This window comes from Oryctolagus cuniculus, chromosome 15, assembly GCF_051225735.1.
Source record: "Oryctolagus cuniculus isolate XC-2025 breed Fujian yellow rabbit chromosome 15, ASM5122573v1, whole genome shotgun sequence".
Lineage (NCBI taxonomy): Eukaryota > Metazoa > Chordata > Mammalia > Lagomorpha > Leporidae > Oryctolagus > Oryctolagus cuniculus.
This window is the reverse complement of record NC_142881.1, coordinates 1,277,254-1,303,164: the sequence shown is the minus strand read 5'-3', so window position 1 is coordinate 1,303,164 and position 25,911 is coordinate 1,277,254. Positions and strand designations below refer to the sequence as shown.

At 58.6% G+C, this 25,911-nt stretch overlaps 1 protein-coding gene across 1 annotated transcript in view; it reads right to left on the bottom strand.

Moving 5' to 3' along the window:
* TCERG1L (transcription elongation regulator 1 like) overlaps nucleotides 1–9,327 on the bottom strand; it is a 160,188-nt gene extending 150,861 nt beyond the window's left edge. The window contains exons 1-3 of the mRNA XM_070058271.2: nucleotides 8,850–9,327; nucleotides 6,955–7,101; nucleotides 6,103–6,265 (exon numbers count right to left, since the gene is read on the bottom strand). Of these exons, the coding sequence (XP_069914372.2) occupies nucleotides 6,103–6,265; nucleotides 6,955–7,101; nucleotides 8,850–9,203 (664 nt within the window). The 5' untranslated portion in view covers nucleotides 9,204–9,327. The remainder of the gene's footprint in view (nucleotides 1–6,102; nucleotides 6,266–6,954; nucleotides 7,102–8,849) is intronic.
* Between the last annotated feature and the right edge of the window lie 16,584 nt (nucleotides 9,328–25,911).

Below are 25,911 nucleotides of genomic sequence, written 5' to 3'. Positions count from 1 at the left end.
CCGTTGGTTCACCCTCCAATGGCCGCCGCGGCTGGCGCGCTGCGGCCGGCGCACCGCGCTGATCCGATGGCAGGAGCCAGGAGCCAGGTGCTTCTCCTGGTCTCCCATGGGGTGCAGGGCCCAAGCACTTGGGCCATCCTCCACTGCACTCCCTGGCCATAGCAGAGAGCTGGCCTGGAAGAGGGGGCAACCGGGACAGAATCCGGCGCCCCGACCGGGACTAGAACCCGGTGTGCCGGCGCCGCTAGGCGGAGGATTAGCCTAGTGAGCCGCGGCGCCGGCCAGTTTACCACTTCTTACTTGGTTTGTTGCCCTTGTAGGTTCTCTTATCAAATGCTAGACCCTGTGGTTGGAACGGCAGAGAAGACAAACGGGACTCACTCCTGGGGAGAGCGCATCCTTCCAGTGTGGAGCCCCGGGAGCGAGGTCGCGCGTGTAACCAGGAGCCGGCCTGCACTGGGCTTGGCTGCCGGCGCTGCCTGACCTGCGCTGGGCTTGGCTGCCTTCCACGCCCCACCGGCCTGAGCTTCCTCCAGCAATGCCTTCTGCCTGGAGGAAGAGCGGAGTGCGCCGGTCTCTCAGGGCTGGATCCCCACCACGGGCTCAGTCATCTTTGCTTCCTGCACCCCAGAAAGCAGGCGCGCCAGGCTCCAACTCTCCTCCCAGAGGTGGGTCACGGGATTTCACTCCACTCTTGCACCCAGATCTGGCTCAGTCCCAGGTGCCCCTGTCGCGGTGGCTTTAAGCGTGGGGTTTTCTGACTGCTTCTGCTTCTCCTAACAAACAGATTTGCAAAGTGTTTATAGTGTCACCGCCTCTCTCAACCTCTCCTCAACTTTGCCAACATAATTAGAGTTTGTGCATTCAGAGTAAAATGATTATAATCTCTTCTCCATCAAGAACATTTCTCTGAACTTTCCACTCCCCCATAACCGGACAGCACACGGCCCCATGTGCCCTGCAGGGCCAACACAAGCTCCGACGAGGACGGACACTTTGAAACCCACCTTCCCTTTCGCCGCTGGTTAGATGCATTTCTAAGTTAACTGAGATCAAAAAGAAAGAAGTAAAATTGTATGATGCGACTTTTTTACCAAACTTCTCATGTTTAATAAAGATTAGAAAATAAAATGTTCTTGCCATGAAGTGAAAGTGAGAAAACATGACTCGAATATGTTTTTTAAAGTTCATACTTGGGGGGCTGGCACTGTGGCGCTGCGGGTTAAAGCCCTGGCCTGAAGCAACGGCATTCCATGTGGGTGCCGGTTCTAGCCCCGGCTGCTCCTCTTCTGATCCAGTTCTCTGCTGTGGCCTGGGGAAGCAATGGAAGATGGCCCAAGTCCTTGGGCCCCTACACTCACATGGGAGACCCTGAAGAAGCTCCTGGCTCCTGGCTTTGGATCGGCTCAGCTCCGGCTGTTGTGGCTATCTGGGGAGTGAACCAGTGGATGGAAGACCTCTCTCTCTCTCTCTGTCTCTACTTCTCTCTATAACTCTGTCTTTCAAATAAATAAAATAAATCTTTTTTTAAAAAAGTCCATACTCAGGGCCGGCATAGTGGGCAAGGCTGCTGCCTGTGACTCCAGCACCCCGTATGGGCCCGGTTCATGTCCCAGCTGCTCCATTTCCAGCACAGCTCCCTGCTGATGGCCTGGGAAGGCAGCGGAAGACGGCTCCCGTGCTTGGGCCCTGCACCCACCTGCGAGACCCACACGGAGTTCTGGACGCCTGGCTTCAGCCTGCCCCAGCCCTGGCCACGTGGCCATTTGGGGAGTGACCAGCAGACGGAAGACCTCTGTTTCTCCCTCTCTCTGTTACTCTGCCTTTCAAATAAATAAATAAATAAAGCTCACTGGTAATCGCTAAAGAAAATAGGATCAATAGGAAGACACTCCAAATAACCCTATCAATGGAAATAAGCAAAATCATGCAAAACATCCTGCCAGCCCCAAAATAAAAACACAAAGGAAAGGAATAAAAATACAAACTTAAAAATTAGGATATAATAACGACAGATAAATATAAAAGCAGTAAATCAAGCACAGGTATAAATGTGCTAAACAGCATTTCGAAAGGCAAAGATTAAAACTGTGCTTTTAAAAACTGACCTGACCTTAAAACACAACAAAAAATGCAAAAACTTACATGAAACATGAAATACAAGATGCAGGTAGAGCGATGGGAAAACCAGCTTTCGCCAGAGTAGATCTGAGGGGAAGACCTGGGACGTGGAAGTCAGCCACGGCCTGTGGAGTCTTTCCTCCCCACACAGCGGCGTGGTTTTCTCACAGGACAAACACTTCCTCAGGGCACACTTGCTCCTCGTGATCTCTGCCCCTTTCCCCTGAACCGACACCACCTCGCGGCGGACTGGGGTGGGAACGGCCAGCCCACGGGCCGTGTGAGGCCCAGGAGGTCATGGCGTCTGGCGCTGCCAGGTGGGCCTGGAAGTTCAGTAAAACCCCAGCAGGCGAACTTTTAAGCTGATCATTTTATATGGCTTTCAAATGATGCCATAAATATCCACGTGGCCCTGGGCAGAGCGAAGCTTCCCAGCCCTGCAGGCGTGTAGACCGTCCGCAGCAGCCGAGTGCCCACAGGTCGTGCCCGAGCCGCCCCACGTCCCGGGGTGCAGGGGGCGGGAAGCCCGCTGCTTTGCCGCCTTCCCCATGCCCGTGGCGCTGTGTGGCCGGGGACCAAGTACTTATCTCACGGTCACGCCTGTGCATCTGGGGTTTGTCCACGTTGGCCACGCCTGTGCATCCAGGGTTTGTCCACGTCGGCCACGCCTGTGCATCCGGGGTTTGTCACATCGGCCACGCCTGTGCATCCGGGGTTTGTCCACATTGGTCACGTCTGTGCATCCGGGGTTTGTCCACGTCAGCCACACCTGTGCATCCGGGGTTTGTCCACATTGGTCACGTCTGTGCATCCGGGGTTTGTCCACGTCGTCTTCTCTCAGGGACTGAGATGATCCCATGACCACTGTGGGGACCCCACCGTGAGCTCAGCCCCGGCACCCCGAGCCCACACTTCCTCAGCCAGAACTGTGGGGAGGAGGCTTCTGCTGCTGAGCCACCCGTCGATGGCTTGGAAATTCATTCATTCATTCATTCAGCCTAAGCTGTCCAGGGGAAGAGGCTCAGCTCCTGCAGCCCCTGTCCCAGTGCTGGGCCCTCAGAGAAGGAGACGAAGGCAGTTTGCCCGACCAACAGGAGGACAGCACGCACGCTGCAAGTGGCCAACGGCTTTGGTGCCAGGGCTCAGTCACTGCCGTCATCCATGTGGGCTCAGTGCACAGGGAAAGGGAACTCCGCGGCGCCCGTGCCGCTCCCACGCCTTCCCCGGCGTCCCTCAGCTGCTCCCTCCGTCTGAGCCCCCGAGGTGCTGTCAGGGAGGCGGTGCCACGGCTGACAGGCGTCTCAGAGGTTGTTCCCGCCCGCACGACCGCCACAGCGACCCCACTCGGCTCCTCCACAGCTGCTCACAACACCGCCCACCACGTCGGGACAGGCGTTCACGGCGCAGGCTGGCATTATCCTGGAAACAACAGCGCACACCGAGACAGCGCTGAGTGCTCGTGGCACTCAAATTGCTACCTTTCAGGACAGCAAAATCGCTTCGCTCGCCTGCCCCGGGTAAACAGGTGTTGGACTCGTGTTCCCAGCCTCAGGAGCTTTGATCATGCACACAGGATCAATAGAACGGAGCTGATGCGAAGGCCACTCCACAGAAATGTAGAACAAGACTGGTGGTGTAATTCATCAGTCACAGAGTGGTACATGCATCATGTATTTTGCGCATACTATAATTGTCATGTAATTATATGCTTACAAGTGTACAAGTTTGTATAATATAAGTGATCAACTATAGACTAATTTGAAATTGTATATAAAATATAGAACATTTCATTGACGACATACCTGAAATCCACCTCCGCGTGTCTCCATGAAGCTGGCTCCCAGCTAACTGCGGTGAAGCTCAAAGGACGCAGCTTCTTACTCACCTGGCCTGGCTTGACCCGACCTCCCACCTCACCTGCCACCCCAGAGCTCTGAGTAGCAGCTGGAACACGAGAATGCCTTCCTGCCTTCTTTGGACTGAATATTTATGCTTTCCAAAGTGGGTAATTTCTAAGAACTCTGAATTTTATGGAAAATAACCTAGCTTTTCAGGAAGCAGCTTAGATATTCCTGTCTCAAAACCATGCATTTTATTGTCCTTGAATCCTCTTGGGGACAGGTGTACTCCCCCGAATGATCAGTAAACTGTGTTCTATTCAGTTAAGCTCCGTAAGTTGGGGGAAAAGGAAAGGGAAAAATCAAAGCCTTGACAAACGGTGGGCGTGGTTACAACAAACGGCTATTCCTTTGTTGTTCTTGTTGACGGGCAGATTTAGACAGTGAGAGAGACAGAGAGAAAGGTCTTCCTTCCATTGGTTCACTCCCCAAATGGCCACTACGGCAGGCACGCTGTGGCCAGCGCGCTGTGCCGATCTGAAGCCAGGAGCCAGGTGCTTCTCCTGGTCTCCCATGGGGTGCAGGGTCCAAGCACCTGGGCCATCCTCCACTGCACTCCCTGGCCACAGCAGAGAGCTGGCCTGGAAGAGGAGCAACCGGGACAGAATCCGGCGCCCCAACCGGGACTAGAACCCGGTGTGCCAGTGCCACAGGTGGAGGATTAGCCTAGTGAGCTGCGGCGCTGGCCATGAAAGGCCATTCCAACATGATCATGTTAAAATATATTAAGTAAAAAGAGGCGAGACTGATAGACGTGTGCTTCGAATGAAGTATTGACGATTTGTCACACCAGGGTAAGCCAACGAGGTCCACATCCAAGCATTTTAAGCTGAATAACCCCCACCCCTAACACACACACCTGCTGAGAACCTGGGCAGTCATCAGGAGCTTCTGCAACTCAGCAGTGACTGGCGTGTGCACAGCCGAGTTCCCGGAGGGCCCGGACCGCAGGAAGGCACCTCTGAACTCAGGGATGAGCTGAGAACAGGAAAGTTTACCCAAGACTTGAGTTGAAACAAGGGAACCAATTTCATCAGCTTTTACAGCTACATCTGCCGATGGTTTAGGTGACAGTCATTGCCAGTGCATTAGGAAATTAAAGTTTCCCTTTCAAATGCTAACAGAGCCGTCCAGAGCCGTCATATGAGCCATGGAGTCACCTGTTATCGCCATTCAATTAAACAGGAAACATGACACCTGCGTGTAGCACAGTTCTAAGCGTGTGTGTGTTCAGAGCTCATCAGAGCCCCCTTAACCAGCAGTGCGCAATTACAGGGAAAGGCGGCGAGCTGTCGGCAGGCACCCGTCAGGCCGGTGAGAACTGCTCTTCCTTATCACCAAAGACATTCACGGAACAAACATGCAGAAACAGGGCAGGAAGCAAGCATGGCCCGAGCAGCACACATCACCCCACGGACGTCTCCGTGCCAGATTTCAGAGACACACGTAGAGGCAGCTCCGCAGGTAGGAAATCACGGGGAGATAATTGCGTGGGCATAAACCATTCCATAACGGAAGGAGCTGCGGGACAATGTCGGCACCGCAGCATTGGCTTGGATGATGTCACCCATCGCCGGAGGCTATCCTCCTGTCACTACACCGGGCTGTTCCCTGAGGCTTCATCCGGAGAGCGCGTCTTGGGGGGCTATTCCAGGACAATGTTCTTCCAAACAGGACATTGTATAACCCACGTCCACCATTGCCCCCAGCCAGAAGGTGGGAGCCACCAAGCATGCGCCTGCGCCCTACAGAACGGCGAGCTCGCTCGCACACCCCACACCCCAGAAACAGAACGCGTCTAACGGCCGACTGGCAACTCGGCGCCCGATTAGGAGCTATCAGCAGAAAGCATGTGTGACTCTCATCTGAACAACACCCCGACACTGCAGAAGAACAAGGTAGCACGTGAGCTACCCAAGACTCATTTTTTTTTTTTTGGAAAAATATTCATGCCCCTGAAGAGAAGTACATTTTGCTAAGAGAATTGTTTCATTCCAATGACAAATGCAGTTTCCGTACTTAACGCTAACTTATGAGTAAGGACAAAGAAAAGGCACATTGTCACCGTTCTGTGGGCACCAACCTGGCACGGGCTGGGGGGCTAACACCACGGTGGGAAGCGGCCTGGACAGAGACACGGCTACTTGGTTTGCCAGCAGGTGAGGCTTTTCGTGCCCGTGGTACAATCTGGAGTCCTCAGGGTGTATCCACGTTGAGTCCAGAGCAAAGGAGTTATTAAAAAAGATCTGTCCAAAAATAATGCAAGCATAAACTTGAGGCAAGGCATGGGATACAGGACCAGCCCTACCCTGAAAATATCCGTGTTGTCTCACACCGCATCACTTTCAAAGCTAAAGGAAGACCCTCAGACTCCAAAACCAATCTTCCTCTACTTAAAGCCCCCGGGACCTGTCCAGTTCACGACTGAATCACCGCCCCATCGAGGTCCTCAGAGTGTTGTAGAACAAGTCAACACAGCACTGTTTCTGTAGTTTTCAAGACAGTAAACTCTGGTCCATAAATGTGAATGCAAAAGCCAAAGAAACCATCAGAAAGATGAAAGCCGAAGGCACTAATAGTAAGAAAGAAATCCTCACTTTTAAAATTTAAACTTATACTATATGATGTTTAAGGCACGATTTTAATGGTCACATATTTTAGAACTGAAAAATTTAAAAAGAACATTCTGGTTCAGAAATTGGAAGTTTTATATGGTCCTAAGGAATTCACGTATTTTAAGCTGAAAAACCCCCACCCCCTCACACACACCCTTGCTGGTGTTTCTGAACAGACCAACCCAATTCTGAAATGATTTCTCTACTCCTCCACAACCTATTGTACTTAACAAATACACAGGGTTTTCTGGGGTCATGGCAGTGTCCGACTGTCATGTACCGAAAGCCCACTTATTAAGCGTAAGTACCCACGTGTTTACCTTATAGTTAGGAATCCTTTTATCCATCCAACTCCTCCCCACAGCAGGTGGGGGGGCAGAAGGGCAGACGTGCGGGAAAACGGGCACCAGCTCCACCGTGGCGGAAGGCGGCAGTCCCAGCGCCGGAGAAGGGCCACCAGACAGCCACTGCAAGCACAGGGAGCGAGGGCGAGCTCGTTAGCCTGAGCAGCCGGCTCCGCCTTGCGCCCAGAGGTGGGGCAGCTGCTCAGAATGGGGAACTCTAGGACGGACATAACTGACTAAAACAAAAAAGCCCTCTTGCCCCAGTCAAGCGAAATCATAAATATCTGCAGATGCAGGAAGGAGTGCAGCCGTGCTCCCATCGGAAGCATCGCAGGCCGGGGCCAGCGCTGCCCTTCCAATACTGAGAAAGAACTTCCGAGCTCCAAGCCGTGAGAGCAAGGTAAGAAACGGGGCCGAGCCCCGGGACGGGGAGCCTGCGCCGCGGAGGGCTCCGTGCTGGGGCTCCCTACAGGACTCCGGCAATTCCAGCCGGCACGGGGCTGCGGGTCGGCCTTCCTTTCCACCAGACGTTGTGTGAGAATCACCTCCGCCACCTGAGAAGCACTTGGCTGATGTTCGCGGAAGGAAGACGGCCAAGGAGACAGACCCAGGTCCCCAGGTTTGTCAGCGCTAAAGGGTTTCAGGGCAGCTGTCACACACCCAAGGCTCCCGGCACAGCTGAGACAGCGGGCGGGGAGGGAAAACAGCGGAGGAGCCCCCTCCCTAACCACGGCACCCCGCCTGCCCGTGGGGCACAGGCACCAGGCACTGCTCGGTGGCACCAGGGCTTTAAACTCTGATGAGCGCTTTTTATTTTCCTGTAGTGTGGAAATGTCCTCAAGATCATGCCTTCACAGAACACAGGCAGCACAAGAACACTTGAGAGATTAACACAAAGTTCTTCTGGATTTCCCTTTTCAAAATTTTTACCAGCAAAAAATAAAAAATGCAGTTTTCTATTCGGAAAGGGGAGACATGCAGTTCTTGGGCGCTATACACCTCTAGTGGTGGCCTCGGACATAACAGCTCCCAGGAAATAACAGCGAAAGCTCCCAGGGTTTATTCTTTCAACCTGACAGCGACTGTGACTCGCACACACTGGCCCTCCGGGTACCCTGAGATGGACAGAAGTCTGCAGACCCCGGGGAAGGGGCAGCTCCCAGGGCAATGCTGGGGTTGCCTCAATTAACAGGCGCATTGGAGCTGGACGCTCACCGGAATGTGCCAGTAAGACCTGTCCCTGGCCATTCTCCGGATCTAAACGCGTGTCCGAGGCTGGGCGGCCCGCACTGGACCTGGCCAAGACCCGCCCGCCCTGCCCCATCACGCAAAGGCAGGGTCGCTCTCCCTTTCCAACCCCGGGCTTTCAACACAGAACTGGCCAAGTGCGGTCCCCGTCAGGAGCCTGTGGCCTCAGGGCAGGCCAGAGCAGGGGGGCGCCGGCCCTCTCTCCAGCACCGGGGCCGGGCGCCCCACCCGCCGGCTCGCACCGCACCGGCTTGAATTCTCTGAGCCCCGCCCGGGGCCCGGTTCCTAGTGAAAAGGAGGGACCCCGAACCAGACCAGGATCAGAAATGGCTCTGGGGTCCCACCTCGCAGGACGCCTGAGCGCCAACTTCCCCGCGCCGCGGACACTTCAGCACCACGCTCCGGACAGCGCCCCGGGCCGGCCAAAGTTGCGCCCGCCAGTCCCCGCGCGGCCCGGGGTGCGGGTCTGCAAGCCGCGCCCGGGGAGACCTGCAAGGAATCCCGCGAGCCCCGCCGAGAGGGACGCGGAGCGGTAACTTTGGCGCCGAGGCATGGCGGCCAGGCTGCGTCCTGGGGCCGGGGCCGGGGCCGGGCGGGGGCGGCCGAGCCGGCGGGGCCGTTACCTGAGCGCCGAGCAGGGGGTGGTGCGCGGCGGCGGCGGCGGCGGCGGCGGCGTGGTCGGACGCAGAGGGCAGCGCGGGCAGCAGCGGCAGCAGGGGCTCGCCGGGGGCCTGCCAGCCGGGCAGCGCGGGCAGCAGCGGCGCCGCGGGCGCAGGGGCCGAGAATAGCCACGGCGGGGGCGCGACCCCCGCGCCGAGCCGGAGCAGCCCGGCCGCGCCGGGCACCATCCATAGCCAGGGCGGCGGCGGCGGCGGCGGCGGGTCCGCGTTCATCGGCCAGAGCAGGGGCGGCCGCCGCCGGGGCTGCTGCTGCTGCAGCGGCCGCCGCCGCCGCGGGAGCCTGGCGCCCGCCAGCATCCTACATCCCGTGGGCCGGCGCGGGGCGCTGGCGGCGGGCGCCCGAGGTGCGGGCCGGCGGCGGCGCGGGCTCCGGAGCGAACTCACTTGGTTCCGCGGCGCGGCCGCTCGCTCCGCCCCGCCCCGCGCCGGGAGCCCCTCCTCCCGCCCGCGCCCTCCCCTCCGAGCGCCGCCACCGCCCCCCGGGCCGGGCCGCGCCGGCCCAATCCCCGCCCGTCCGCCCGCGCCCCTGGACCTGGCGGCTGCGGCGGGCGCGCGAGGGAGGTGGGCGCGGACGTCAAGGGTGCGGGAGGCAAAGGTGGGGGGCGCGGGGCGCCGAGGGTGCGGGAGGCGAGGGCGGAGGGCGCGCCCGCCCGGTTCCGCCGGTCCCGCACCCCGGCTCCGGTGCCGCCGCCGGAGGCCTCTGGTGCCTGCGGACGGTGCGCACGGTCGGGCCGGGTTCCTGCCTCACAAGTCCCGGTGCCGGGGGCGCCGACGAAGCCCCCTGGCCGCTCTCCGCCTGACTGCATTGAGCCTGGGGCTCGGGACCCCGACTCCAGGCGGGCACCAGGGCACAACTGGGCAAGAGCAGACATATCTCGCTCGCTCGGACAAATGTGCCAGACATTTCCCCAAGCCCCCAGCGGATCCCCGCGGTTTGGGAATCAAGTCGCTGGTGCGTGGTGTGAAGTCCCGCATCCCAGATTCCGGCGGCCGCCTGCGCCCATGCCCGCCACGCACGGAGCCGGTGGCCTGGGAGCCTTTGCCCAGGACGCCTCCTCCGCCCTCTGCGAATCCCTCCTGGGTCTCCCAGGCACGGCGTGAGCTCCTGCTCCTCCGCCCCGCAGCCTCTGCCGCCGCGCTCCAACCCGCCGCGGGCCCAGCACAGACCCTTCCTTCTCCGGGAAGCCGCGCCTTGCCGGGGCGCCCGCGGAGTCCGCGCCGGCCGCTCCTGGTCACCGCCAGGCGGCGCCCGGACCGGCCGCGCGGGCGTCCTCCCACGTGCGGCTGCCTGGTCCCGGGGGACGCCCGGCCTCTTTCTGATCCCCGCGTCAGCCAGCGGCGCCAGCGCCGAGACCCAGCCCAGCCCGAGCAGCTCGAACTGCAGGCCCAACCTCCGCGAAAGCCCGCATCAGGCCGGCTGCAGATCCGTGCACTTGAGGGCCGCCAGGAACGCCCGCCTGACCAGGAGGTTGGGGGGAGGGGGCACGCACCTGCACCGCAGACTCACCTGGGTGACGGAGCACCTGAGCGCTTCCAGGCAGCACCCAGGATTCTCGTTCTCCGCATTGGCTCGGTCTGCTCCTGGCCTGCGTGGTTTCCTTTAAATCTGGGCATATGCAGATTTACATAGCTGGCGTCGCCTTTTTCCTCCGTGCAAACCAGTTTTCAATTAGCAAGTTTATCTCACTCCTTGATGCAGAAGTACTGGCGGGAGCTTCTGTCTCACCTAAAATCAGAAAGCTCTGCGGATTAGAAGGCCTGGCCTGCGGAATCCCGGTCACCGCACCAGCACCCGTGTGTTCTCCCGCCCTGGGGCAGCGGGCAGGTGTCTGCAGCTGGGCTGCTGTGACACGAGTGGCTGGTGCTTCTCCATGGACGGCACCCGGGGACACAGTGGCCGGGGCAGGAGCAAAGCTGTACCTGCTTGGGCCGTGCCTGGGGAAGCCCGTGGAGTTCCAGCAGTCCCAGAGGTGGGGGGAGCCTCACCCCGCTATGAGGCCCTGTCCCGGGAGCCGTGAGCTGGTCAGCTCCAGCCGGCAGGCGGCGGTCCCTCCCTGGGCATTCAGTACCCCGAGCCCACAGAGCCTTTACTGGACTCCAGACGGGAGCTGGACAAACCACGCCTTGCTCTGCACTATGGGATCCCACAGCAGCCCAGGCCTCCCACTGCTTCCTGCCGCAGGCTTCACTGTGCCGCAGGTCTGGACCCTGCCCTGTGCTGGGGTCTCGGAGAACACACAGCAGCGTCCACCAGCGCACCGCCATGACTGGCACCAGGAGTCCCACTCCAGCGCGCCGCCGTGACAGGCACCAGGAGGCGGGCACAACCCCTCTCCAGCCGCTGCATCTCAGGGTTTGCCCCTCGCCCCTGCTCAACATGGGAGCAGCCCGAGACCCTCAGGACAGGACAGGCCCCTCACGGGTGCCCTCACTGCAGTGGTGCCCCGGAGGGCCCGCCGTGTGCCAGGTCGACAGGCACAGAGATGACCGAGGCCAGGGTCTCCCTGAGCCCAGAAACCAGCTGAGGACCTTCCTTCGGGGAGCTGTGCTGTGGGCCTGCTCCATGGCTTCCCTGCCAGCGCCCCCTGGGGGTGGCACCCTGCAAACACAGGCTCTTTATTCCCCTGTCAAAGTCAGTGGGAAATTCGTGTTGCAAAGGGTTTTACAAGCCACGGAGCCAGAAGCTCTGCCAGCAGCAGGAGCCGCGGTCGGGATCCTCAGGCAGAGAGCACAGCCTCGGGGCGGGGACGCCGCCTGGCTCGGGGAGCGCCGTGCGGGTCACCACGCACGCAGGTGAGCTCTGAAGCTCACCTCCACGCAAGAAGGAAGGATGGCAGATGTTAGCTGTTAGCAAGAGAGCAGCGCGGCGAGATCTGCCAGCTTGTGGAAGGTTTTTGCGCTTTTAAAATTCATTGCATTTTATCAGCAAAATCAAATAGGATCTAAAAGAAGAGGAAGATAAAAATACTTCCTTCCGGCCCACGGAACTCAAATAAACAGGAGGCGCCGAGGGAGGCCGAGGATCCAGAAGCCACCCCAGCAGTGCCCCACCCTGTCCCCCCCGCAGGTCCTCCTCTTCCGAGAGCTGGGGTGAAAGCCACAGGAGCAGCCATCAGGGGACTGGCAGTGACACCTGGTCCAGGGCGGGGCTGACAGCAGGGAGTCTGTGCCGCTGGGCAGCCAGCCCAGAGGGCAGGGCCGAGGGGAAGGGGGAACCCCTGGGCAGATCCGCCTTCGTCACAGCTGGAAACTGCGGCCTGGATGCAGGGGCGCGGTCTTGGATGGAGCTGCAGAACTGAATCAGCACGGGGACCTCCCTGGCCACGGAGAGCTCGGGGGTAGCTGGGATCAACCAGGGAAGACAGGAGGCCATGGCAGGGGTCAGAGGATGGGGAATGAGGCCCCCATGGAACAGAGGGGGACACAGGACACACTGCATGGCGCGACAGCCACGCAGGCTGCTGATAAAGGGCACTGTTGTTATCATCGTGTGGCCCTGGGTATCTGGAAAACACGGAGAGTGCATGAGGCCCAGCCAGAGAAAAGCAACGGCCCTGTGTCCTCTCCTTCCGTGCAGTGTGACTGTGTGCATATGGCTGTGTGTGGCTGTGTGTGGCTGTGTGTGGCTGTGACTGTGTGTGTGTGCTATGTGTGTGACTGGTATGACTGTGTATGTGTGGCTGTGTGCATGGTGTGATTGTGTGACTGCATGTATTGTGTCTCTGTGTGTGACTATATGGTGTGACTGATGTGGCTGTGTGTATGTGGTATGATTGTGTGTACAACTGTGTGGTGTGGCTATGTCTGTGACTGTGGTGTGACTGTGTGATGTGACTGTGGTGTGACTGTGTGGTGTGATTGTGTGTGTAGTGCGACTGTGTGGTGTGGCTGTGTGTATGTGATATGGTTGTGTGTACGACTGTGTGTGTGGCTGCGTGTGGTGTGGCTGTGTGTGTGGCTGTGTGTGGTGTGGCTGTGTATGTGGTGCGACTGTGGTATGGCTATGGTATGTGGTGTGACTGTGGGTGCAGTGCGCCCTGTGTTTGTCAGCGCCCTGCTGTGTATGCAGGCGTCTCAGAAAGACCATGGAAAACGGAAGAGAACAGTGACAGTGAGCAGCGTCTTTGTCTCTCAGGGTGAGCTCCACCGAGTTGCAGACACTTAGGTAGGGCTGGCGCTGACGCTGCCCCTGAGCCGCCCTGGAGAGCGGAAGCTGGGGGGGGGGCAGCGCAGGCGCTCAGGGCGCTCACCCCAGCATGGGCCCCAGGTGCTCAGGGCGCTCACCCCAGCATCGACCCCAGGTGCTCAGGGCGCTCACCCCAGCATGGGCCCCAGGCGCTCAGGGCGCTCACCCCAGCATGGGCCCCAGGAAGCAGGAAGCCCGGAGACCCCAGAAGGGACTCGCATGGGAGGGGGACACCGCGCACCTCCACTGACAGCGCCCCAGCCTCACGAGAGGAAGCAGCGGGCGCTGTGGTGTGCGGGTGGCAGGGGGGCTTTCCTGCCCCCCCACAGAGAAGGGGCTGCATGTGTCCAACCAACGCCAAGGCCCAGGGTCTGAAGTCACAGCCTTGCCCAGGGCAGCTTCCGTCAGAGGCCAGGAGGACGGTGTCCGAGGACAGAGCGGTCTGGACCACCCTGGGTTCCTCGGCCTCCGCCAGGTTGTGCCGGAGCCCACCAAGTCCTGATGATTCCCCTCCGCCTCCCACTGCCTGTGCACCCAGCAGACAGCACCGGGATGGTGCCACCACACAGGCAGCTGCGAAACGTGGCTGTCAAACGGAGACTGAGCCCAGTGCGTGCACTGCACACCAGAGCCCCAGCCCAGACCCAGCTGCCGTGGACGCTCCTGGCTGGGATGGGGGTCTCTGTGCCAATGGGTAACCGCACAGTGCATGGTCAGTTCCCTCCAGCCCAGAGTCGGCCTCGTCCTGAGAGAACACGTACCAGTTCCACGGACAAGGTGTGTGTCCATGCCTCCTGGGACCAACAGGAAGTCAGCAACTCGCCCAAGGCCCCAGAGCTGCAAGTGAGACCCAGGCAGTCTGACCTCAGAGCCAGGCTTTCTTTTTGCTACTGGTTTTTTATCTAGTTTTATTTATTTGAAAGGAGGAGAGAGAGAGAGAGAGAGAGAGAGAGAGAGAGTCATCCAGCCACTTGTTTGTTCCCAAATGCCCACAACAGCAGAGGCTGGGCCACAGGAAAGTTGAGTCTGGAACTCAATCCCAGGCTCCCCTGGGGCAGCAGAGACCCACGTCCTCGCGCAGTCCCAGCTGCTCCCCAGGCTGCACAGCAGCAGGAAGCCGGATGAGGGCGGAGGCAGGACGTGGGCCCAGGCACCCCGACATGGGATGTGGTGTCCCCAGTGGCAAATCAGCCACCGTGCCAGACATCCCACAGCGAGGCTCTCTGGGGAAGGAGGGCGAGCCCAGGACGCGACTGAGCAGACGGGGACCCTGGGCGGGGACGCGGACCTCCCGGGCCTCACCCACCTGCCACGGTGCCTCCTTGCAGCTGTCCCAGGCCGGCAGCCCTTGATCAGCAGGCCACTCCCCAGGGGCTCAGCAGCCCCAGTCTTTAAATGCAGATGCCCCCCAGGAACAGGCCGAGGGTGACTAAGGAGGACTGCTTGTCCCCGCGCCGCTGCGTCTTCGTCATTTGATTGCGGGGGGGGGGGGGGGCGAGCGTAAGAGAAGCAGGAGGATTTCCCAGGGGACAGCCCTGACCAGGCCAAGGAACGGTCTGAGCACCCAGCAGTCTGTTCCTCTGCTCCCACGAGGGGCAGTGAAGTGCACTTGCCCAGTGCCTTCTCCTATCAGCCCACTGCTCGGGGGACACTGGTTTGGGGAGGGGGGCTGCCATGGGCCAGGCTCACAGAAGGGCCAGTCCCACCCACAGATCCAGGTCCACGAGGAACCACTGGTGCAGGGTGGGGCGGGGAGCAGGCACTGGCTCCCCTCCTGCTTTCCCTCCCTTCCAGAGTGACAGCAACCGCACAGGGCAAGGCCGTCCACTGGGGGCTGGACATTTGGTCTACCCTTCGTGACTCCGACTCCTCTCCCACACCATGACAATGAGGACACAGAGGGAGGAAGTGTGTATGGGTGGGGGTGCAGGACTGAGGTCCTTAACCCTCGGGTAGCTGTGAGGACCTGCCCTTTGAGCTGATGTTTAAGACACGTGTGTACCACCAGGCTCCAGGCACCAAACATGACCGCATGTGGCCATCCCAGGGCACCACCTGACTGGTGAGGGCAAGCCAAGTGAGCTGGCCCAGGCCTGCAGCTGCAAGTGGGCTTGAACTGTCCCTGTCACCATCCCCGCGTGGACTCTTGGGACCAGGAGAGGAAGAGGTGGCTTTTTTCTATCCTTCCATTCACAGCTAGAAAGAGCTAACAGGGACAGTTCTAGAAAGAGGGGAGGGGAAGGAGAGGAGGGGAGGGGAGGGAGAGGAGGGGAGGAGATGGAGAGGAGGGGAGGGGAGGGGAGGGGAGGGAAGAGAGGAGGGGAGGGGAGGGAAGAGAGGAGGGGAGGGGAGGGGAGAGGAGGGGAGAAGAGGGAGAGAAGGGGAGGGAAGAGAGGAGGGGAGGGGAGGGGAGAGAGAGGAGGGGAGGAGAGGGAGAGAAGGGGAGGGAAGAGAGGAGGGAAGGGGAGGGGAGGGAGGGCAGGGAGAGGAGGGAGAGGAGGGGAGGGGAGGGAGGGGAGGGAAGAGAGAGGAGGGGAGGAGATGGAGAGGAGGGGAGGGGAGGGAGAGGAGGGGAGGAGAGGGAGAGGAGGGGAGGGGAGGGAGAGGAGGGAGAGGAGGGGAGGGAGAGGAGGGGAGGTAGAGGAGGGGAGGGGATGGAGAGGGAGGGAGAGGAGGGGAGGGAGAGGAGGGGAGGGGATGGAGAGGGAGGGAGAGGAGGGGAGGGAGAGGAGGGGAGGAGATGGAGGGGGGGAGAGGAGGGGAGGGGAGAGGAGGGGAGGGGAGAGGAGGGAGAGGAGGGGAGGAGATGGAGAGGAGGGAAGAGAGGAGGGGAGGGGAGAGGAGGGGAGGGGAGAGGAGGGAGAGGAGAGGAGGGAAGAGAGGAGGGGAGGGGAGAGAGAGGAGGGGAGGAGAGGGAGAGAATGGGAGGGAAGAGAGGAGGGAAGGGGAGAGAGAGGAGGGGAGGAGAGGGAGAGAAGGGGAGGGAAGAGAGGAGGGAAGGGGAGGGGAGGGAAGAGAGGAGGGGAGGGAGGGGAGGGAGAGGAGGGGAGGGAGGGAAGAGAGGAAGGGAGGGAGGGGAGGGAGAGGAGGGGAGGGGAGGGAGAGGAGGGAGAGGAGGGGAGGAGAGGGAGAGGAGGGGAGAGGAGGGGAGAGGAAGGGAGGAAGAGAGGAGGGGAGGGAAGGGAGGGAAGAGAGGAGGGGAGGAGAGGGAGAAGAGGGGAGGGGAGGGAAAGGAGGGGAGGAGAGGAAGAGGAGGGGAGGAGATGGAGAGGGGGGAGAGGAGGGGAGGGGAGGGGAGAGGAGGGGAGGGGAGAGGAGGGAGGGGAGAGGAGGGGAGGGGAGGGGAGAGAGAGGAGGGGAGGAGAGGGAGAGAAGGGGAGGGAAGAGAGGAGGGAAGGGGAGGGGAGGGAAGAGAGGAGGGGAGGGAGGGGAGGGAGAGGAGGGGAGGGGAGGGAGGGAAGAGAGGAGGGGAGGGAGGGGAGGGAGGGGAGGGAGAGGAGGGGAGGGGAGAGGAGGGGAGGGAAGAGAGGAGGGGAGGGAGGGGGTGGCTGGGCTCATGTGGCATTGAGCTCAGGCTGGAACTCACACTGCCCCCTCAGGTCCCAAGCAGCCCCTGGGGTCCCAGCAGTGCCCCCCTGCTCCTCTCGCGCTGCACAGGTGAGGTTGGCCAGTCGCGGTGCGTTTGGTGACCAAGAACATCTGGCCCGATGAGGAAGCAGCTCAGAACACTGCCAAGGATCCATGGGCACCGCATGGGGGATCTCCCGGGACAGACGGTCCCTTCCCGCCGCACCAAACCGCCAGGGGTGATCTCCATGCTTCAGGGACACCCAGGGATTCCCTAATGCACTTGAACATCGACTCACTCCTCAGATCACAGGCGGAGCCTCCTGCGGAACGGCTGCCCGGATCCTGCTAGCACTCCAACAGCCCCACATCACCCCGGCTAAGCGAGAGCCATCGTCAGAGACGAGAAAGCAACAGTGCACGAGGAGCTGGCAAGCAGCGCATGGACACCTGATCACACTTGACACGTCTAAACACGTGTGTGCACCTGATCACACGTGAGAGCTCTAAATGTACATGGACCTCATCATACATGACATTTCCAAATGTGCATGCACCTCACATGTGACAGTTCTAAATGTGTGTGCCAGTTATAAACATGTGTGCACCTGACCACACCTGGCAGTTAAGACAGTTTTAAACACACGTGCACTTAATCATACAGCCGTAAAATACACAATTAACAGATGTTGCTTAATAGTAGACACATTAATAATCATAATGGGAGATTTTTAATACACCCTTCTTTTTAAAGGTTATTTATTTATTTGAAAAGGCAGAGGAAGATAGAAAAGGTCTTCCATCCACTGGTTCACTCCCCAAATGGCCACAACAGCCAGGCAGGGCCAGGCCGAAGCCGGGGCCAAGAGCTTCCTCCTGGGCTCCCACGCGGGTGCAGGGGCTCAAGCACTTGGCCGTCTTCCACTGCCTTCCCAGGCCACAGCAGGGAGCTGGACGGGAAGTGGAGCAGCCGGGACTGGAACGAGTGCTGGCACTGCAGGCTGTGGCGCAACCTTACACGCCAGAGCACCAGCTCAGCACCCTTCCTAGTAACTGACAGCGCAGCCAGAGGAGTGCAGAAGTCGGCAGGCATGTAGGGAAAGAGCAAGATGACAAAGAATCCACCTTCGTCATGCTTGTGAGCGCCAGGCTGGGAGGCCCTGGGAACCGGGAGTGCCCCCAGCAGAGGCCCCGAGGGCGCAGGAGGAAGGACGCTCCCGCCAACAGGAAGTGGGCGCCAGAGCAAGGGGAGGGCAGCAGCGGGGGCGGGGCGGGGGCGGGGCGGGGGCGGGGCGCGGCCCAGCGATGACGGGGAGACCGCCCCGTCCAGAGTCAGCAACCAGCGCGGCACAGACAGCGCATGGACGCCAGGAGACTTAGAGACACTTATTAAATTTTAACTTTGTCAAATTAAATATGCACGTTAGAATTTCTACAGCAAATACTGAAAGAATAAAAATAGAGTTTGTCAAGTTTTTTTAAATCAATATATAAAAGTTATTTGCATTTCCATAGTGCATGCAATAACAGAGCATGTAATTTAAAAATATAATATTTATAATAGCAACAAAAGAGATGAGTTCCTTAAAAATAAATGAAGAAAAAATTCTAAAATTTCTTTACAGCTAACATTGAATAACTTTATTGAGAAGTGGAGCTAGAGACTATTTTTGAACAGGGAGACAGTATTTTTAAATGAACAAATATCGATTTTATGTAGAATTTTAAAATTTTTTATTTTTATCTTGAGAGAGATTTTCCACCAACTGGCTTACTCCCTAAAGGCCGTCACAGCCAGGGCTGGGCCAGGCTGAAGCCATGAGTTCGGACTCCTTCCAGGTCTCCCACGTGGGCAGCAGGGCCCAAGCACTTGAGCCATCACTGCCTCCCAAGGCGCACACTACCAGGATGCTGCAGTGGAAGAGGGGACGCCAGGACTTGACCCAGACACACTGATACGGGATGCGGGCGTCTTAACCACAGTAGCAATGCCTACTGCATACGCAGAACTTTAATGCAATTTATTAACCAAAATGTTGTTAAGTGAGACTTGCTAAGCTGATTCTAAAATACAATATCCAACTACAAATGGCAGACATGATGACCACTGACAGACCATCTGACGAGGAAAGACGTGGCAGACATGATGACCACTGACAGACCATCTGACGAGGAAAGACGAGTCTTTCCGTGAACAGCACTGGAACGCTGGACTAAACCAAAGCATGGAGCCGGCGCTGTGGCGTAGCAGGTAAAGCCACCACCTGCAGTGCCCTCAGCCCATATGGGCACCGGTTCAAGTCCTAGCTGCTCTCTGCTATGGCTTGGGAAAAGCAGCAGAAGATGGCCCAAGTCCTTGGTCCCTGCACCCACATGGGTTACCCAGAAGTTCCTGGCTCCTGGCTTCGGATCAGCCCTGCTCCAGCCACTGTGGCCATTTGGGGAGTGAACCAGAGGATGGTAGACCTCTCTCTCTCTCTCTCTCTCTCTCTTTCTCTCTCTGCCTCTGCTTCTCTGTAATTCTGCCTTTCAAATAAAATAAATAAATCTTAAAAAAAAAAAAAAGCCAAGCCTGGACCACAGCCTCACACCACACAGAACGCAAAGCAGGGCACGTCACGGAGCTCAAGCAAAGTGTCTGGAGGAAAGCAAGTTTGAAAATCTTCCCAGCCCTGGACAGAGAGAAGTTCACAGGATGCGGAAACGCAGACCCTGAAAGCAGCAATGGCTAAATGAGCCCCATCCACACTGCGTCCTTCGGAAGCCGTCGCTGTGAACGTAAGAAAGGAATTCACTAACCAGGAGAAAACCGCGAAACGTGAACATCTGCCAGGCACGGGCTCTCTCGGCACTTCAGGAAGGCTGGGAAACGGAACTGAAAGTCTGTTTCGGCGCAAACAGGTCTCCAATCGGCACGCGCTGTCGTCAGACTCTGCCAGGAGCCCGGAGCACGGAGGCCGCTCACGGCAGCGTCCGAGCCAGGCCCAGGTGTGCGGAGCCCGGAGCACGGAGGCCGCTCACGGCAGCATCCGAGCCAGGCCCAGGTGTGCGGAGCCGAGCCACCAGGCAGGAAGCACCTGCACCGCAGCGGGGAGGCGGCGCCCAGCTCGGACGCCCAGCGGAGGACGCCTTGCTGGCCCGCTCTGGAAATCTGCACCTGCGCTTTCCTGCAATGCTGGACGTGCACCACCATCAGCACCTTGCCCCTGGGGTGGCGGCCTGGGATCAGTGAGAACCAGCATCTGCCTGAGCCTGGTGCGAAGCCTCCTGGTGTCGTCAGGCAAACGGCTCCAGGCTGGAACGCCTACGAGCACCCGTCCTCGCCCGTCCTCGCCCGTCCTCGCCCGTCCTCACGCGTCCTCACACATCCTCGTGCATCCTCACCCATCCTCGCCCGTCCTCACGCGTCCTCACGCATCCTCATGCGTCCTCACGCGTCCTCACGCGTCCTCGCCCGTCCTCACGCGTCCTCACCCATCCTCACGCATCCTCACCCGTCCTCACCCGTCCTCGCCCGTCCTCACGCGTCCTCACCCATCCTCACGCATCCTCACCCGTCCTCACGCGTCCTCACGCGTCCTCACCCGTCCTCACGCGTCCTCACGCGTCCTCACCCGTCCTCACACATCCTCACCCGTCCTCACACATCCTCGCCCGTCCTCACACGTCCTCACGCATCCTCACCCGTCCTCGCCCGTCCTCGCCCGTCCTCACCCGTCTTCGCCCATCCTAGGAGTCTCGAGGAATGGAGGTGCCTTCCCTCAGCTCTCTGACTGCGCGCCCAGGGCTGCGGCGTCGGCAGGGCCCTGCCCGAGCCTCCGTCTTCCTCGCAGCCACCTTCTCCCTGTGTCCTCAGGGCATCCCTCGGCCTCCTAAACTTGTCTTCTTCTTTTTTTTAATTTATTGTATTTACTGCAAAGGCAGAGTTACAGAGATGAGGAGACACATCTTCCATCTGCTGCTTCAGTTCTGGGCCAGGAGCTCCACCTGGGTCTCCCATGAGGTGGCAGAAACCCACGCACCTGGGCCACCTTCTGCTGTCCCCCTAGGCCATTAGCAGGGCACTGGACGGGGGCGTTGGCTTGGGGTGGGTTAGAGGCTGATGGAGAAGAGGACAAAAGGAACTTCCCGGGTGAGGGGGCACTCACCTGCGAGGGGTGGGCTGTGTTTTGCCTGTAGATGTATAATCACTGCACTGTTTGTTACAAATGCTACCTTTCGCCAGCGCCGCGGCTCACTGGGCTAATCCTCCACCTTGCGGCACCGGCACACCGGGTTCTAGTCCCGGTCGGGGTGCCGGATTCTGTCCCGGTTGCCCCTCTTTCAGGCCAGCTCTCCGCTGTGGTCCGGGAGTGCAGTGGAGGATGGCCCAAGTGCTTGGGCCCTGCACCCCATGGGAGACCAGGATAAGTACCTGGCTCCTGCCATCGGATCAGCGCGGTGCACCGGCCGCAGCCCGCCAGCAGTGGCGGCCATTGGAGGGTGAACCAACAGCAAAAAGGAAGACCTTTCTCTCTGTCTCTCTCACTGTCCACTCTGCCTGTCAAAAAAAAAAATGCTATCTTTCCTCCATCAAATGTTTTTTGTGCTTCTGTCAAAATCAGTTAGGTGAGAGGAAACAGCCAAATGTCCATTAGCAGATGTGTGGTAAATGGCGCAGGGCTCATCCATACCGGTAGTGGTGCTCAGCCGTGACCTCTGACAGCACTGGGACCTCTCATCACAGAAGCACTAGAAAGCACTGCACTAAGGGGAGAGGCCGGCCGGCCACCAAAGGCCACATAGTCCATTTACTTGACGTGTCCAAGCAAGCCTGCAGTGACTGGGGGCTGCAGGGGTGTGGTGGTGCGGCTCATAGCTACACCGTGGGGTCTATCTTGTCGAAACGACAGAAGTGCTCCTCAACTGGTCCTAGCAACAATTTCACGTTATCTGTGAAAATACTAGAAACTGCTGATCTGTGTCTCTAAGTGGATGACTTGTGGGGTGCATCTCACTGTGGCTGCTGAAAGTCAGTCCACTGGACAAATGTGTGAGGGTCTAGCTCTGGACTCTTCAGGCCCACTGTTCTAGCACCACATTGCGATAGTGAGCCTCAAAATCAGGCAGACTTTCTTTTTTTAAGATTTCCTTATTTTATGTAAAAGAGAGAGAGAGGAAGGGAGGGAGGGAGGAGGGCGGTGGGGGAGGGGGCGGGGAATATGAAAGTCTTCCTTCTGCTGGTTCACTCCCCAAGTGGCCACAACAGCCAAAGCTGTGCCATATGGAAGCCAGGAGCCAGGAGCTACATCCAGGTCTCCCCTGCGGGTGCAGGGCCCAAGCACTCTGGCCATCCTCTGCCGCTTTCCCAGGTGCACCGGCAGGGAGCTGGATCAGAAGTGGGGCAGGCAGGAGCTGGACTGGTGCCATCCGGTATGCGGATGCCAGCATTGCAGTCACAGCCTCGCAGCACTGACCCTCCACTTTTCTTTCTGAAAGTTGTTCTGGCTGTTCTGGTTTCTTTGTGTTTCAATATAAATTTCAGACTTACCTCCTGTGTTTCTGCAAAAATCACTCTGCGGTTTTGACAGGGACTGCATTAAGCCCGTACGTCAGCGTGAGGGGAGTTCAGTCCTCCAACACTGAGCACGCTTGGGTTTCTGCTATCGTCACCGTAGCTGTCACCGTACGAGCACTGAACGTGCTCTGGTCGGGCCACGGCTGCTCCTCCTCTCCCGAGCGACTGCAGATGGAACAGAATCTGCGGGTTCACGGCTGTACAGAGGATGCGCCTCCTCTCTGTCTTCACGCACCTGGCAGCCGGGCAGAACCCGCTCCCCGGCTCTGAGGGTCTTGGGCATCTGCCGCACGACTCCTTGAGACCCTTCACGGAGACAGTCACGCCTCCTAGAAACATCTCCCTCTGTGGTCTGCAGGCTCCTGTTTACTTTTCTTCCCTTCTCTTCTCACCCGCACAGGTCAGAACCTGCGGCACGAGGTCCAGTGGGAGTGCAGAGTGGACACCCGCAGCCCCTCCTGACCCGCCCTCCACAGCCGCACCACGTGAGCTGTGGGTAAGCAGGAGCCCTCTGCTGGTTCTTCTGTACAATTTCGGTGGGTGACGAATCCTGTCAAATGCCTTTTTTCCAGTGAGAGCATCGTGTCACCTTCCCTCTGGCTTGTTAATACAGCACATGACACAGGTCGATGCAGTCACCCCACATCTCTGGAACGGACCCCAGTCGTCCAGATACACAGTTCTCATACTCATGATTCCGGCCTGCTGGTCTCGTCCTGCAGGGTTCTGCATCTGCTTCCCACAGGGTGTTGACACGACATCTTCACCACCAGCGCTGGCGTGAGGGGACACCGCTGTGGGACACGAGTCGGGAGCGTGCCCTCCTCTGCTGCGCTCTGTGCAGATTTGCAGATTCGGCGTCCACACCAGTGAAAACATCTCAACGCGGCGCTGCATGTTGGGAGTAGATTTAAAGTTGGCAGTTCAGCCTCCCGCCCGGCTATAGGGTTACCAGCGAGTTCATTTAGGTGAACTGTGGGAGTCTGTGTTTTTCAAGGACACGGCCCGGCTGAGCTAAGTCGCCACCTCAGTGCCTATGTTGCTCTTCTTGGTACCCTTAACTGCTTTGACTTCTGCAGGGCCGCGCTGAGAGCCCAGTTTTTGTTCCTGGTGTTGGATTTTGTGTCTGCTCTTGCCTGTGTTGTCGTCATCAATTTGCTAGTAGCTCTTCTGTACTATGGCCCTCCTCCAAGCTTTTGGTTTCATTTACTTCCCCTGTGTTTTCTGTTTGTAATTCCATGGATTTCTGCATTTTCCTTTGTTACTGCCTTCCTGCTGGTGAATTTGAGTTTATTTTACTATTCCTCTTCTAGGTTCTTTAGATGGAAGCTTTTATTATTCATTGGGGATTTTTCTTTTTCAATTTGTGTCTTGATTGCTACAGATTTTCCTCTCATCACTGCTTTACCCATGCCTCAGATTTCGATACATTTTGATACATTGTATCTTCCTGATTGTTCAATTCAGTGCATCTTTCAAGATTTCTCTTTAGCCTTTGCCTCCGGTGCAGGGAGTGTTTACACACCTAAACCATTTACAGTCACTGTAACTGCTGATAGGGTAGGGCTTGCATCTGGCATTTTATGTTTGTTTTCTGTTTTATCTTTGGTTCCTTTCCCCTGCCTTTGTGTTACTTAATAATGTTTTAGAATTCCATTTTGATTGAGGTGGTTTTTTTTTTTTTAGGAATTTTTTTTTTTTTGACAGGCAGAGTGGACAGTGAGAGAGAGAGACAGAGAGAAAGGTCTTCCTTTGCCGTTGGTTCACCCTCCAATGGCTGCCTCGCCCAGCACACTGCGCTGATCCGATGGCAGGAGCCAGGTGCTTCTCCTGGTCTCCCATGGGGTGCAGGGCCCAAGCACTTGGGCCATCCTCCACTGCACTCCCTGGCCACAGCAGAGAGCTGGCCTGGAAGAGGGGCAACCGGGACAGAATCCGGCGCCCCGACCGGAACTAGAACCCGGTATGCCGGCACCACAAGGCGGAAGATTAGCCTTGTGAGCCGCAGCGCTGGCCTTGATTGAGTTTTAAGTCTTATCTTTGTACAGCTTTTTAACTGGCCGCTCTAGGTGTTACAGTTCATATGCACACCTTACCACTGCCCACCAGTGTTTCCTTTTACCAATTCAGATAAATTTAAAGACATCACCTCCCTCTGGATCCCTTCCTTTTCTCTTGTTCAAATGTAACCATCCTGATTATTCCTGCCACTACTACGCCCATTTAGAACCACATCTGGGGCACACTTGGGACAAAACGCCAGAGGCCGGAAAACAGACGGCAACTCTGGCAAACAACCCTCACTGTCCACGAGGTGCCTTGTTCGTGTCTTAGGGAGTCTCCTCTGGGTGCACCCTGAGGAAACACCGCGCGTGGCGGGAGGAGGGTTAACCTGCTATGGCAGACAGCTCAGACAGCAAGCACCGCAAATGTCCACTCACGGCAGAGCTGTGCGGTGGAACAGGGCACAGCCGGAAACACTGACCCCCAGCCGCCGCCCCCGTGTGATGTCTACACAAACGCAGCCGCTGCAGAAAAACACAGCACAGGAACACGTACAAAATCTGCGGGTGTGTGGGAAAATGTGGAGAAAAGCCAGAGGTCAAATGGAAAAGCTGAGACAACTGTTACCCTGAGCAGGCAGGCGGGCTGCACCGGCACAGGGCCACAGGCCACAGGGCCACAGGGCCACGGGCCACAGGGCCACGGGCCACAGAGCCACAGAGTCACAGGGCCATGGGCCACAGAGCCACGGGCCACAGAGCCACAGGGCCACAGGGCCACAGGGCCGCAGGACACAGAGCCACAGAGCCACAGGGCCACAGGGCCACATGGCCACAGGGCCACAGAGCCACAGGGCCACGGGCCACAGAGCCACAGGCCACGGGCCACGGGCCACCAGCAATGTCAGTGGTGTTGACTGCATCCTCTCTGCAGCTGCTCTTTCCAATGGTGAGAATGTGAGACTCAGCCCAACAGACCTGAAGAAAAAGTCTGTCTTAACCTCCTCCCGGGCTGCCTTGCCTGGCCCCGGCCACGTCAGCACCGCTCCCTCAGCTCAGGTTGGCGCCAGGGCTCTTGGCAATGTGGAGGGAGTCTCCAGCTCGGGCACAACCTCTGCCACATGTCCTCTGTCTGCAGTCAATGCCTTCGGCTCTGTGTGGCCACCTCAACAGAGCTGAGTGCTTCCCCCGTGGGTCTCTGCCCACCACAAGCACTCAGCAGCTCGGTGCAGGTGGGCTCTGGGTTCATCCAGTTCCCACTGCCAGGGCCAAGATGGGTGCAGGCCAGGCTGGGTGCACCCCAGAGTGCTCAGGCAGGGACACCTGAGGGATGAGGGCATCGCCCTCCCAGAGACGTGAGCAGGGACCCTTACGCTGCCCGTGCAGGGCCAGGTTGAGGGACCTGAGGTGGGGGAGCCCCAGCTCCCTCGGGAGCCGAGGCCTGGGGAAGAGCGGAGAGCAGCTGGGCTGCAGAAGGGCCAGGCCCACCCCTGCCTGCCTGTCCCTGTGGGCGCCCACTCAGCGCCCGCACACCTGCAGCTGCTCCTCTGTGGACTGCAGGTCGCCTAGAGCCACCTTGAAAGGTGGTCATGAATCGGAACGGGCTGGCCTCGGCGCAGCGTCTGGGCCGTCACAGCCTCGCGTCCATGTTTGGGGCGGATACCTCCTCTCTTCTGTTCTCGATTATCGTAT